General features: G+C 31.2%; 1 protein-coding gene across 1 annotated transcript; it reads right to left on the bottom strand.

Annotated features, from left to right (window-relative positions):
- Positions 1–1854: 1854 nt before the first annotated feature.
- LOC130798865 (actin-depolymerizing factor 5-like) lies at positions 1855–4678 on the bottom strand. Its single transcript, XM_057661966.1, has 3 exons — positions 4496–4678; positions 4131–4390; positions 1855–2329 (listed from the first exon to the last, which is right to left on the bottom strand). The coding sequence occupies exons 1-3, from the start codon at positions 4514–4516 to the stop codon at positions 2179–2181; spliced, it is 432 nt and encodes a 143-aa protein (XP_057517949.1). The 5' UTR covers positions 4517–4678; the 3' UTR covers positions 1855–2178.
- Positions 4679–15589: the final 10911 nt, after the last annotated feature.

Below are 15589 nucleotides of genomic sequence, written 5' to 3' on the forward strand. Positions count from 1 at the left end.
ATTTAAAATAATTGCTATTAATAATATAATTTTTTTTTCTACTCCGTTATAATTAATCTTTTAGATTATTTTCTAATAATTAAGCATTTGCTCTTAGTTCGCTGTGAATAATCCAATATTTATCTTGCTAGTAACAACTCTATATTAACTATTAGTAGTAGTATGGTATGTTGTGGGCAGATGTATGAAAAATGTTAGATTATAATAAAATAATTCAAGCTGGGATTATTTACAGCGAATGAGTAAAATATTTAATTATTAAGATAAATTTCTATCATTAACTATTTGTCTTATCTACGCCGTCTATTAGATTATTTGTTGTTAAAAAATTAAGGATTATATTACTTACAACAATTTTCTTTATCTCTTTTAGTAAGGGTATGATCTATTATCATTCAACTCGGTTCATTAATGATAATTACTTTAATTAAAGTTTAGGGATGATCTCTAATGTGAAATTGTGTTGGACATATTAATTAAGACTATAATATTGTTGTTACATTCATAATCGCCTTCTAAATAAATTGGAAAATTTGAAACGTAAAACTAATGAAGGGACCTCGGCAATTGCTTTTCATACAATTACAATTATGTTTGAAACAATTCGGTAAAGCCACATGATAGTAGTATGATTAAACAGCATCTACAACAATGTCAACATGTTTAATATTACACAAATATCAATTTATTTATTAATTACATGTTCATCTTTATAATTTTCATTAACGCCATTTTTTCTGTCTCTTTTAATTTACACTATTTTTTATTTTGTTCCACCCATATCGCACCATTTCTTTTATTGGCAAATAGTCTTTCTCTTTTTTATAGTGTTGTTAACAAACTTATATTCTCTCTTCTTAAGAACTCATTTTTATTTTTTTTTGTTTTATTTTTCCAACCTAATTTCCTTTTCACAAAATACTTCTAATTTTACAATTTGTTTTAAATGAGAGAGACCGAGAGAATCTAAGATAGATCTATTAATAAGTTAATAATAGTTTAATTAACAACTCTAAATGATGTAGACAAGCAATCAATTATGTAAAGATGTCCTATTCCATAATGATCCCACGTCATTATCCTGATCCATCTACCGCCCTTGGGTGGCCGGTGAATGGGGAGTGACTAACCATACAACAATACTATTCTCAGCTATTTTTAAGAAAGACCATCTTTTAATAGAGACGACCTTAAAATAAAATGCTCACATCCTTATTTTCTGTTTAATTTGTATTAATTGGGTTATTCAATACATGTATTTAATGTGTCTCTCGAAAAGATCGTCTTTCACAGCAATTTGTGTGCTATTCTATTATATTGATCAATTTCTTTTAATTTGTTATCAAAACTGATATTTTTTGAGAAAATACTATTCTGTTATTGTTAATTATAATCTATTTACATTTCACTTAAACAAGACTCGGGAGTTTAAATTTACATTATTTTTACTGTTGGCAATAATGGCAATAAATATATAGTACTTATTATTTTTGACTAATTCTTAATTGTAAATATCACATGTAGCTAGCTTCATGTAAATAATAGGAGTAAGTGCACTAACAAATTATTTTATTTAATTTTGAAAAATTATTAATTTTTCACTCAATAAAAAATACAATAAGGTCAAATTTCAAGTATGTTTTGTTTTCTTATTCATTGTGATCAAACTATATATGGTGATTGGTGCGGCATCATCATCGTTTTAATTAAAAAAGTGAAGAGATTCATTTTGCGTCCTATAAAGCAAACTGATGGTGGGCACAATCTCACAAAGCTAAATTAATTATACTGTTAACTGTTTTATAAATTACTTGATTAGTACAAGTGCCCACCTCAATTATTTTACCTAATTAGAAGATTAACATACAAGTTACATAACCAAACAATTCATTCCATGTATTAAAAAAAGATATGGAAAAACAAGGGCAAAGATTGCACAAAATAAAGGGGACAATCTAACCTAAATAAAAAAAAAAAAAACTTAATTTGAACCCAATATAGAATTACTGATCAAATTAAGGAGTAGAGCGAGAAAAACAAACACGCAAATTAGAGCTCCTCCCTATGTAGCTTTGATCGAACTCGAAAGGCATAAATTATAAAATTTGAGATTTGATTTGAGGGGCTGTTAAATTAGCACTAGTTAAGATTAAAACACAATATTCAGATACAATAGAATCATTTGGCACGGTCTTGGATGATATCAAATCCCATCTCACTAGGTTCAGTTGCTTGCAGTTCATAATGAATTCCATCTAAAGCCCTCCTAATTCCATCCTTTGATGTTGCATATAACATTTTTGCTCTAATCCTTGATGCTGAGGGTGCCCTGAGATTGCAATTAAGCACGAAATTTAAGACTAAATCTGTTATTTCAAAGCCAATTTTGCAAAAGTATACGAAAGAAGTAAAGTTCAAAATGATCCCACAAAAGAATCCTAGAGTTTTGTTGCTTTTCCAATATTTCTTTGTGTCATTTATAATAATTAATAATGAAAGCTTTAAAGCCAACTTTTTTTAGTGTTGGTAATGTGTACTTGTAAATGTTTATATCGTAAAAAAAATTCCACATGATAACATCTAGATTTCATGAAACGCCAGTGATAGTAATTTTGTAGATTTTTTCACATGGTAGCATCCAATTTATGCACTATTTAAGTGTCGTAGCATTTTTCGTTAAATTCTTGTTAATTTTCGTTTAATTCATCATTTTGTAAGATTTTTCCACATAGTAGCATCTAATTTTTGCTCTCAAATGTTTAATTCACCATTTTAACGTTTAATTCATCGATTAATTTATCAACGTTCTTAAATGTTTAACAATTAAGTAGATATGTATTAGTGCTTGGAATGCACCTTTTAAACAAATGCACCTTTTGAGCTTATAAAATGCGTCTTTTGAATTATTTATTAGTGTTTGTAATGCACCTTTTGAACTTTATAATACCAATATTTGAATAAATATAAAATTGTTACAACATTTAAGAGCGTTAATAAATTAATCGGTGAATTAAACGTTAAAATGGTGAATTAAACATTTGAGAGCAAAAACTAAATTCTACAATGTGTAAAAATCTTATAAAATAATGAATCAAACAGAAATTAACAAGAATTTAAATGAAAATGCTATGACAGTTAGATAGTGCATAAATTGGATGCTACCATGTGAAAAAATCTTACAAAAGTGCTACCACATGCGTTTTATAAAAATTAGATGCTACAATGTGGAATATCCTAAAAAAAACTGCTTAGAATCTATTTGTCGATCTGAAGATAACAAGTTAATGATGTTGTAGAATTTATCTCAAGTAATTATTTTTTTGATCATATCATGAAGTGCAATATAAAAAATCAATATGAGTAACAATTAATTTTAATCGGTAAAAATTAATTTTAATCAGTAAAATCAAAAATAATTTATAAATAAAAATTAGTTATAATCAGTCTAAATCCGTAAAATTTAGTTTTAATTTGTGAAAATAAGTTTCAAGCAATAATAAATTGAATAAGTAATCAGTTGATTTGAATAGAGTCTAAGCTGAGCCGACACAAGTGAAAATAAATTAGAATGCATGAACCAAAGTCATTTTACATAATTCAATAGATTCCCTCTGGATTAACACACAAGTTGCTTTAAAGTTTTTATATTCATGTCTTTTACCAATTTATGAACATTAAGAAAATTTAATAGTAATGGAGTATTTTTCAACATATTAAAAAACCGAGCATCAATTTAAGTACTTTATTACATTTATACTTCAAGATTAAAGTAGGAATTCACATGTTTTTAAATTATTTCAAATAGCATTAAAGTACTAGTCTACTTCGTATCGACGTATCGTGAGACCTAAATTTTGATACATACTTTATTTTTTACAAACATTTTACTCCGCAGTTTAAAAGTGTCTGTTCAAGTCACTGAAATAACTTTTAAATATCGAACTTTTAAGATTCCTATTGTATTTGAAATTCAAACGAAAACCTGAAATTGAAATCAAGTGGCCACTATCAGGCTATCAACAATCTGATTCGTATCATCAGATGATACGATTCATCGGAACGAAACCAATTGAAGACAAACAAAACGAATGCAACAAAACAATTAAAAGAGAAATAAGTAGCGTAAATACCAAGCGATGAAGAAGATCTTGCTCTTACGACAATTATCGACCGTAACAAAATCAAAATCAAAAACAGCATAGCGACAATCATCGTCAGGAAGTGAAGCAGCAAGGTCGTCGTAACCTTCACCGGCAGCACCGACTTTATCGACGGTGAATCCTCCGGACTTTTCATCGATCTTAAAAACGATGTATCGATGAACTTTCTTCCATTTCATCTCCATGAATGAAGTCTTGCATTCCTCTGTTACTTGCATCCCTGTTGTCGCCTGATTTTAGTTCATTATTCACAAAAATTTGAGAATCAATTAAAGAACAGAAAATTAGAAAAGTTCAAAATAAATTATTAAGAGGAAATTGAGAAAGGAGCTTACCATCTTGAACGCCATAGCCATTGTTGATGGTCAGTGGGTGTGAGTTGAGAGTTTGCGTATGGGTGTGTAAACGAATGATGGGTTTTGAAGTGAGAATTTGGTGAATAGACTAAAATGGTAATGATGTGGCAAGAAGGTAGGGGATTTTATTACATATATATGTAGTTATGTACTAGGGTTTTTGATTTGCTCTTGACGTTGATTTTAATTACATTAGGATTTAAGAGTACGAGCCTATAAAATAGTGTTGACAAAAAGCTATTCTTATGAGAAATTATTTTATGGTAAAATGACTTTAAAAATGAAAAATTTATATCTTAATAATTGTATTAGTTGTAATTTTCAGTACATGTGTAAAGAGTGTTTCAAGATGAAATCGTCGCACACAAGCATTTATGTTTAGATACACTAGTTAATTCAAATGTTTAAGAGGTTTTCAAGTAAATGGTGATATTTTAGAGGGAGGGAGGAAATAGTCATTAACTTATTTAGCTTGTTTTATTATGTAATAGAAGTAACGATAGTCATGGGTCGAGTCCAACGAGACCCGAATTTAGACTCAGATCCATTAATTTATTATGAACCTATACTTGGATACATACCCTTCAAGTGTGAAAAAATGCATCGAGACCTAGACCTAGAGCTGTCATATCTGATTGTTTTAGAGTCTTAAATGGGTCTTAAGGTAATTACTCAAACTTAAATATTTTTGCATCTAAAGTGATTCATCAGTACTAAAATGAGTCTTTAGTTTATATAATTCTGAATTGAGTTCAAATAAAGATAATAAATTTAGAATGAATTTAAAATTAATTTTGAATTGTGTAATAAGTCGGGTCTAGAAAGGTCTACCGCGTCCAACAAAATTAGGTCTTAAATAGTTTTAGAGAAAGGATCTAAGTGGGGTTTGGTTTAAAGACCATAGACCTAGACCTAATTATTTTTTCGACTCAAACAAGACTCTGAATTTGCGGAATCTAAAAAAATTAGACCCAAACCCTGATTAGGGTCGAATTTGAGGGTCTAATAAAGTCTTAGACTTATAAGTTTCCCTAAGTAAGGTTATTAGTTTTTGCTTGTTAATATGATTATTATGTCATCATATATAATGTTAGGATTTGTCATTTGTATTTTTAAACTTAAGTTTTCAGTTCAAGTTTCTGGGTTAAAGTATATTAAAACTGATCAATCTTCTTATTCATTAATAAATTTTAGCTACGAGTTTTTTCATTTAATAAAATGGACTTATCTACTAAAGATTTATAATAGTCATACTCATGACCATGACTCACAAGAAACTTCCATATATATAGGCTATAGCATGATTTTTTGTTGAGTGCAAGAATTTGACAGGGAATGTCGAAGTTTCATTCATTCGATGTAAACAGCTTGAGACCCAAGTATTACATATATATATATATAGAGGTAAGGACACAACCTTCCTTAACACAGGGCACCCTGCATTCATTTTTGTACATGATATGGCAAGGATAAAAGGAATATACTAAAGGACAAGCAGCAGGAGAATATCAGAGATAGTACAATAGAGGTGAGTGTGATAGTGCACACACAGCAGCACACACACAGAAGCACACACCAGCTCACAGAAGCTCACAACACCTCACAGTTAATACCCCCCTTCAAGTTGGGAGTAGATGAGAAGCATGAGCTACCAACTTGAGCAGCAGATGTTGGTGTTGAAACACAAGAAGGGACTTTGTGAAGATGTCATCCAGTTGCTTCTTATATGAGACATATTGAGGCTCAATGATGCCTGATTGGTGTTTCTCACGAGTGAAGTGGCAGTCCACTTTTATGTGTTTTGTCCTCTCATGTTGAACAAGATTGGCAACAATGGAGAGGGCAGCTTTGTTGTCACACAAGAGAGGAGTTGAGCCAGTGTGTGTGGAAGGCCAAGATCTCTTAGAAGTTGAATGAGCCAAAGAACTTCACATGTAGTTAGAGCCATATCTCTATATTCTGCCTCAGCTGAACTTCGTGCTACTACAACTTGCTTCTTGGACTTCCAAGATATAGGAGAATCCCCTAGAAGAATGCAGAACCCTGTGGTAGACCTCCTGGACATAGGGTAACCTGCCCAATCACTGTCACAGTAGACAATGAGATGGGTGTTAGATGATGAGGTCAAAAGTATGCCTCGAGAGGGGTTGTTTCTGAGGTACCTTAGGACCCTTTTTGCAGCTTGCATATGAACAGTGGTAGGTTGATGCATGAACTGACTAAGCGTGTGAACAGTAAAAGCAATATTAGGACGTGTTAAGGTTAAGTAGATGAGCTTGCCTATGAGTTGTTGGTAGGAGGGGATGTAAGAGAAGGGGTCACTAGTGTTGAGAGTGAGTTTAAAGTTGGGATCGAGAGGGAGTTTGAGGGGTTTAGATGATAGCATTTTGTATTCTTTGAGAAGGTCAGTGGTGTATTTAGATTGAGAGAGGAAAAAGCCTTTGGGGGATCTGTCTACCTCAATGCTAAAAAAATATCTCAAAGGACCAAGATCCTTCATGTGGAAGTGGGAGGAGAGGAAGAGTTTGGCATCAGCAATGGTACTATGATCATTTCCAGCTATAAGCAAGTCATCAACATAAACTAAGATGACTGTGTGATGTTGGGTTTGGTGTTTGGTGAATAGGGAGTAATCACTTTTGGATTGATGAAAGCCATATGTTTGCAGGGCATAAGAAAGCTTTGAGAACCACTGCCTAGGGGCTTGTTTCAAGCCATATAAGGACTTTTGAAGCTTGAAAACCCGAAGGGTAGAGTTGGGAATGAGATGCACAGAGATAGGAAGACCAGGCCCTTGGTACCCTATAGGAAATTTCATGTATACTTGCTCATCTAGATCCCCATGTAAAAATGCATATTTGACATCCAATTGAAAGATTTCCCATTCATTTAGGGCAGCAACAGTAAGCAGGGCTCTTACTGTAGTTAATTTGGCAACTGGAACAAAGGTCTCCGCATAATCAATTCCATACTGTTGCTTGTTGCCCAAAACAACTAAGCGTGCTTTGTATCATTATATGCTGCCATTAGAAAGATACATAGTCTTGAAAAGTCACTTGCTGCCAATGGATTTTTTCCCAAGGGGAGGTCAGTGATGACCCAAGTATTGTTTTGCTCTAAGGCAGATAGTTCTTCATTCATTTCCATAATCCAGTGAGGGTGTTTACTTGCCTCATGAAATGTGAGAGGGTTAGAGGTTTGGTGAATCTGAGCCATGAAACACTTGAATTCAGTATGCAAACATGCAGTGGTGGAATTAGCCAAGGATGTGACATAATCTGCCATCCAACTGGGTTGTGTTTTGGTTCTTTCTGAATGTCTTAAAGGAGATGGAGGTGGTGGTTCAGTAGATGGGGAAGAAGTTTCAGGAGGAGGAGTAGGTGGAGTAGGAGGAGTAGGAGGCTCAATTGAATTTTCATCATCAGAAGAGTCTTCCCACATAGGTGGGTGTTGAATGGAATGCTCTGAGGAGTAAGGTATGAGGTGTTGAAGCGGGCTTGGGTTTAAAGTGTAAGGAAATACATGTTCAAACCATTTTATGTCTCTTGAGACAAAGATTGGTTTGGTGAGAAGAATGAGGAGTTTATAGCCTTTTTGAGATGCTAGGTAACCGATGAAGACACAGGGTACACCCCTTGGATTCATTTTTTCATGGTTTTGAGTTGGGTTATAGGCTAGAGCTAAGCAACCAAATGCTTTGAGATGGAAATAGGTTGGTTTTTTATGGTAGAGGGTTTCATATGGAGTTTTATGATGGAGACCAGCAGTTGGCAGTCTGTTGATGATGTATGCACTTGTGAGCACACAATCACCCCAGTATGTTTTAGGCAATCCAACTTGCATTCTCAAACATCTAGCCATTTTCAAAATGTTTCTATGCTTCCTTTCACACCTTCTATTTTTTTTGTGCCCTATCAACACATGTTGTTTGGTGTATTATCCCATAAGAGTCATAAAGAGACTTGCATTAAGAATCCTCAAATTCCAATGCATTGTCAGATCTCACTATTTTCACCCTTTTAGCAAACTGTGTATTTGTAAAGGTGACAAATTTTTGCAAAGCAATGAAAGAGTCTGACTTTTGTTTGAGCAAGGTTACCCCAGTAGTTCTGGTATGGTCATTTACAACAGTGAGAAAGAACTTAAATCCTCCCCTTGTCTGCATCCTTTATGGCCCTCAAACATCTATGTGAAGTAATTCAAAGGGTTCAGCAGCATATGATTGACAGAGGGTAAAAGGTTGTTTAGTGAGTTTTCCCATAGGGCATGTGACACAGAAAGTTTCTGAGCTTTTGCATGATTTATCAATGACACCTAGTTGATACAGCTTCATTAAAGATGCATGCCCCAACCTTAAGTGCCACAGAAATGAGTCATTCAGTTTTTCAGTCTCGATGCTCCATGACTCACTTTCATAGAATTATTTGCAACATGTTGCATATTTCCAACCACGAATTTTATATTTTGATTTAGGAGATAATACAACCCTTCTTTTGATCTTCCTAACCCCTTAACCTCTTGTGATTCATTGTGAAAGATAATACACCACTCAGGATAAAAAATAACCTTACAGTGATCAGCATCAATAAGCTTCTTTATAGACAATAGGCTGTGTTTAAAGTCAGGTACCACAAGAACATCTTTGAAGGGTCAGTCCATTTTCAAGTGTGACAGAGCCACAATGTGTTATTTTTGATGTTTCACCAATAGGAAGGTTTATGTTATACTGAGCTTTCATTGGTCTAGGGTTGGTTACACATGCAACATTCCCAATCATATGATCACTTGCTTCTGAGTCTATTATCCATTCAGTGGTGTTTGTGTTTGCACAAAAACATGAAACCATACCTGCAAACCCAACAAAGATATTGTCCACATCTTCTTCTGTCTGTGCACTGTTGACAGATATTTTGTGCCCTCCTGGAAGGTTTCTCACGAGTTTCTCCAACTGCTCCACTGTGATCTCACTTCCTTCTCCTAAGATGCCACTTTATTGAGCATTTGCAGTCATCCTAGTATTTCTATTCCTTCCCCAGTTTTGATAAATTTGGACCATCTGATCCATGTAGGTACAGAAGGTTTTGTGGATTCATTTTTTCCGTTAGAAGAAAAGAAGGAGGGTGAGAAATAAATAATATCAGAAGAGAAGAGGAGAGAATAAAAATATGAAGAGGAGAGAAAGGAAAAAATGATCAGATTATCAGATTAGGTATGGCTCTAATACCAAGTTGAGTGCAAGAATTAGACAGCGAATGTTGAAGTTTCATTCATTCGATGTAAACAGCTTGAGACCCAAGTATTATATATATATATAGAGAGAGGTAAGGTGTAACAAGAGCGGCAATCTCGATACATAATTAGCATTTAATAATAATTTTTAATACAAGAATATTGCGGAAGTCTCAAAATGCCGAACCGTTAAAAACTTTAAATCATAAAAACTGAAACTGTTTAAAACAAAAGTAAATATTACATCTGATAAGAAATATTTTTTGCTAAAAAATGGAAAAAAATACATCATCATCAAGTCATCAATAAAGATACAAAAAGCAGCTAAGTTCTCGTTAAATAGTAATTGTTGCAGCCTGGATCGGAACCTAAACTAAATCTTACAAAATGCTGTTATCCATGATACGGATGACAGCCGATTGAATCGGTCAGCGCTTAACGCCGAGCATGACTTCCTACCTAGCTCAAAATACGAAAATTATATGCTACATTTACAAAATAATAATTTAAGCACGAACTTATAATTAATTAACAACACCGTATACTTTTACCATATTCTTTTTCTGTTCCATACTTTTAAGTCATTAAGATACCATTCTCAATCCTGACAGAATTACGTTACTACCACTTATACAATTCGGTAATTTTAACACTTAAGTAAGTTGATTTGGTTAATACTCATAACCGTTCCATGCATCATAGCATCAACACTAATCAAGTTTATCACTGATCAACAAGCAGATCAATATGACACCTGCTATATGTAAGGGTCTGGTTAGGTGAGGACTGTAGTCCTAAACCCTAATTGTGGTGGGAGTCGTCACCCCTCTAATACAATTTATGCTCGAGCTCTACAGGATAGGTAGCTAACCTCCTGTCTTACATCGAATTTTACGTGCCGGCCAATACGGGCACCGAGATTTTACATGTCGGTCCATGGTTCGACATTACCTTACTATCAGGGTCATTCAATCAATAGTCATTCACACAAGTACATCACATTTTTATTACTACAATTTGACATTGACTTTGACTTTAATCAACTTAGGTGATAACCTCTTTTATTTAATAAAATTCTAAATTATAACGTAAAATTAACTTTTATGTCTTTATACATTCATTATTAAATTTTTACACATTAAATTTTATTTATAACTTTATTTTTAATAGCTCGCTAAATTAACACTAATAACTTAATATTCTATTAATAGTCTCCAAATTAATATTTTCCACAAGTAGCTACTAAAATCTATTTCTCTTTAAATAAGTTTCCAAAATCAACATTTTCAACTTTACAATAAATAAAACTTTATTCTCTTCAAAAAAAATCAAATATTCTAATTAAAATTGCATCATTGGATAAGTTTCCAAAATTCTACAAGTTCACCCAAAATCAATATTTCATGTTTAGAAAAATAAGTAAACTTATTAGGTTTGCAAAAATCAACATTCTAGTTGTAAAACAAATAAAACTTATAATTTCACAAAAATCAATATTTCGAGTTTAAAAACAAATCAAACTTATAACTCTCACAAAAGTCAATATTTCTAATTATAAAACAAGTAAAACTTGTAATTTCACAAAATCAATATATCACACATAATTTGAGCGGCAAGTTTACTAAAAATATTTTTACATCATTTTACATAAATTTTGGTCAAATAGTTAGCAAATAATATATTTTGTACTAAATAGTGATTAAATGTTACTTTTATTACAAAATCTCATGTATTCAAGAAAAACACTTCAATATTTAATAACTTATAAAAAATTTCTCAAAAATATCTTTTTAAATTGTTATCTTATTATTATCACAAAAATAGTTGTAATAATTTAAAATAGTAAACCAAACTTTTTTTTTTTAATTATATGATAGTGGTCGAATGGCCTATGAGTGTTTTGAGCCATTTTCACATAAAAAGAACGACTTAATTTAATTTATCAAACTAAATCCTAGATTTAAATAATTAACATAACCATTTACAAAAATAAAAACTTTACGCAATAACATAGAAATTTACTATAACTTTAAGGATAAACTTAAATCTCAAAATAAAGTATAATAACAATATTCTTAATATAATCATATTTAGTAAAATACGTTCATAAAATAACTTACTACCTTGTAAACTAGTTTGAAGGCTAACATAAACATAGTAATAAAAATTCTAACGTAAAAAAAAATAACATTCCTAATGTAACACTTAACTCATAAACATACTAGCACTAGTTTATAACATAAATCATACTTAATATCACTAGAACATAATTTTGCACCCAACTTCCTAAACTTGTTCAAAGATTATTAAATTAACATATTAAAAATACTTTTAGAAAACATATACTTAATATAATCTTGATTATAATTTCATTAAACTAACTTCCTACTAAAACATATCAACATATTTCATACTTTGCATATTATAAAGTAAATATAATGTAAAATTCCACAAAAAGAGTAGGGTAAGAAGTTATGTCATAGTAACACCAAGGACTAGTACTTAGTACTAATTAGGAAAATAATAAGAAATAAGACCCTCCAAGATAGATAATAATGCTTCAAAGATAATTAATCCAAACTCCCAAAATAATGATGATTTTCTAAGCTCCCAAAATAATTAAATCCAAACTCCAAAAATAATAATACATTAAGTACCCAAAGTAATAACCCAATAATGCTCCATAATGATGATAATTTAGCTAAATAAAGAGTGTTCTAAGCTCCATCTTCTTGAATTTCTTCAACTAATAATAAAGGTATTAAGGTAGTAAGATTTAAATGAAGTGAAAATATAAGAAAGAATGTTAGAAAGATTTGATGATGGTGGTGTAAGTGATCTCATAGCTAAGGAGGTGTATTTATAATGGGTTTGCACAACTTTGTAGTTCATTGAATTATATGAAAAAGTATTTTAGGAGTATAGAAGAAGGTTAACTTGTGTAAGTGATTTAGAGTACGTAAGTGAATGTGTAAGAGTTAGAGTGTGTAAGTGAATATGTATGAGTTTGGAGTGTAGAAGAAGGTTATCTTGTGTAAGGAAATGGTGATAACTTGTGTAAGTGATGAACATCATGGGTTACTATAGAAAGGATTTTTGTTCATCAAATTTTTTTTTTCTAGTACATACAAGTAAATATACTTTAAAATAATGGGTAAATTTGATAATGAAAATATGTAGTTTACTTAGAAAATTTTGCTTAAACTATATTTAAAGTTAATAATAAAAAATACGACTCATTTTTATATATAAAATAATTAAATTAAAGTTATAAGATTAAAATAATAAGTAGTAATGTTAGTTTAAGGAAGAAAGTTAAAACGTAACGTTTTACAAAACCGTGAATATAATAATAAAATTTTACTTTTCGTACTATAAAAGAATAAAATAATATTTTAATGCTTATAAAAAGATTTTAAACAACATAATATTTTTTTAAGTTTAATATTTGAAAGAAATTGCAAAATCGGAAAAGGTTTAGAAATTAAAGATGGTTTGAAATGAATAACCAAAGGATTAGGGATTTGAATTGAAAATTCAGAATAATTAATTGGAAGATTATGACAAGAATTTTGAGTTTGTCACATAAGGACACAACCTTCCTTGACACAAGACACCCTACATTCATTCATGTACATGATATGGTAAGGACAAAAGGAATATTCTAAAGGACAAGCAACAGGAAAATATCAGAAATGATACAGCAGAGGTGAGTGTGGTAGTGCACATACAACATCACACACCAGCTCACAAAAGCTTACAGCAGCTCACAGTTAATATTTTCTTGTGTCTGCGATTCACATAGAAAATGTAAATGGCATATGTATGTTGTAACGCTAAAGTCTTCAAAACCTATCAATGGTATACATATAAAATTATTTAGGATTATGATGTTCCCAAAATATTTCAATTTTTTTTTGTCTTAATCTCATCGACACACTCTTTTACAAATTAAAAAAAAAATACTCTTGTTCCAAAATTTAAGCCGGCGAAAGAAGCATTTTGGTATAAATAGAGTGTAGAGACAAGAAGATAGTACGGTGCACATATCTTGGATCACACACCACCATTGGTGATTGGTCTCTCTTCTTTGGGACTTGCTAAGCGTTTGCATCTACCCATTGAATTGTCTTTACGTGAAAGTGAAGCGAATTGAGGGATTCATTGACCGTGCTTTTCTTTATGGGTATGGGTTGTCGTCATTCTTCCCTCTCCAGACCATGCTCAAAGTTTTATAGGCGGGATACATTGGGTAAAATGATAATGATGATATGCTAGTGGGAATTGATCCTTACAAATTTGCAATATTGTGTTTTGTGTGTAAAAGCTTTTGAGTAGTCACGTTCTTGGTATTTTACGGATCTTAGGCAAACTGAACGAAATAAATCTTGCTATAGAAAGTCGATTTTAAATTTTAATGGATGTTTGGCAAAATAGCAGAGACGTACCGAATATATTACAATTATCATTATAATCGTAGCTTAGGCGTGTCATATACTTTTTATCGATAAAAAAACTAATACTCCCTTCTATTCATCTAAAATATCTCATTTACTTTTGGGACACTATTCATCTATTACTCTTAATTTGCATTATTATTAATCTATAAGTTAAAACATAGTCATGTGAGATCTTTTTTGGTTCGTTTTGATATAAATATTGTTAATATCAGCTTTTTATAATTTTTAATTATACATAACTCGATATATTAAGGATCGAATAAGTGTATCAGTATTGGATAGAGTGCATAAAGTAAATGAGACATTTTAGATGAATAGGAGGGAGGGAGTAATAAATTGCAAAGTTTTTAAGTGTCTAGTACTCTAGTTCATTAACCAAAATTTCAGATATTGAACTCTTTCTAACTTTAGGCCCTAGGCAAATACCTACTTTATTTAGGGCCAAAAACGACCCCATTTTTGAGCTTATATATTGCAATTTGAATGAGACAGTGGGGTCAACTCCTATACATCATCTACCAAGTCGGAAGGCTACTTTCACTAAAATTATTGATGGACAAGTTGTTGTGTAGCTCGATAAGAAAGAGGTTTACTTGAACATGGACATTATATTGGGCTTCAATAGTGCAAGCCAAATTATAGGAATCACAAATTATTGTGAAAGACTATCTTTTTAAGAGTTATATTAAATATATGGGTCAAATAACTTAATTAATATAAATTAAAGAGAAAATAAAAATATGGACTTCTTGTTTTGAGGCTTTCTCTTCGAGAGACTTAATTTCTCACAAAAATAGCTGTAAGAGCAGCTGCATAGGAATATATTCATGTTTAAAAAAGAGTTGGATTTATGAATTATGATTAGTGTACAGTGAATATCATTTTCACATAATAATGCAAATTGTTAATCGGTTGTTTTCTTCATGTAAATTCACAGTATTATCTCTAAGTTGATGTTCAATAACGATTGATATATGGTGTTTTATTTTAATACATAAAAGTTAAACTATACTTGTATATATTCATATGTTCAGTCATTTTGCCTACTTACTTTTGACATGAAAACTAAAAAAATTGAGTATAATTAGTTAAAGTAGTGAGATATTAGAAAACAAGAAAGATAACATAGAAAAAGTGATAGAGTTGCATATAAAATTAGAAATAAGATTAATTTCTTTATCTACTTTATTTCTTTAACTAAATAATGTAAAGGTGATTTTATTTTATTGCATGACATTATATCATACAATTAACTGATATAGTGTTTGGTTACAAGTATTTTATTTCAATTATGATATCATAAATGAAAAATTTGAGAATGACAAGGTTTGGGTAGTCATTCTCAAATTCTCAACTTTAACTACTTTATAAACAATGGTGGAAT

The sequence above is a fragment of the Amaranthus tricolor genome, chromosome 1 (genome assembly GCF_026212465.1).
Source record: "Amaranthus tricolor cultivar Red isolate AtriRed21 chromosome 1, ASM2621246v1, whole genome shotgun sequence".
Taxonomy (NCBI): Eukaryota; Viridiplantae; Streptophyta; class Magnoliopsida; order Caryophyllales; family Amaranthaceae; genus Amaranthus; species Amaranthus tricolor.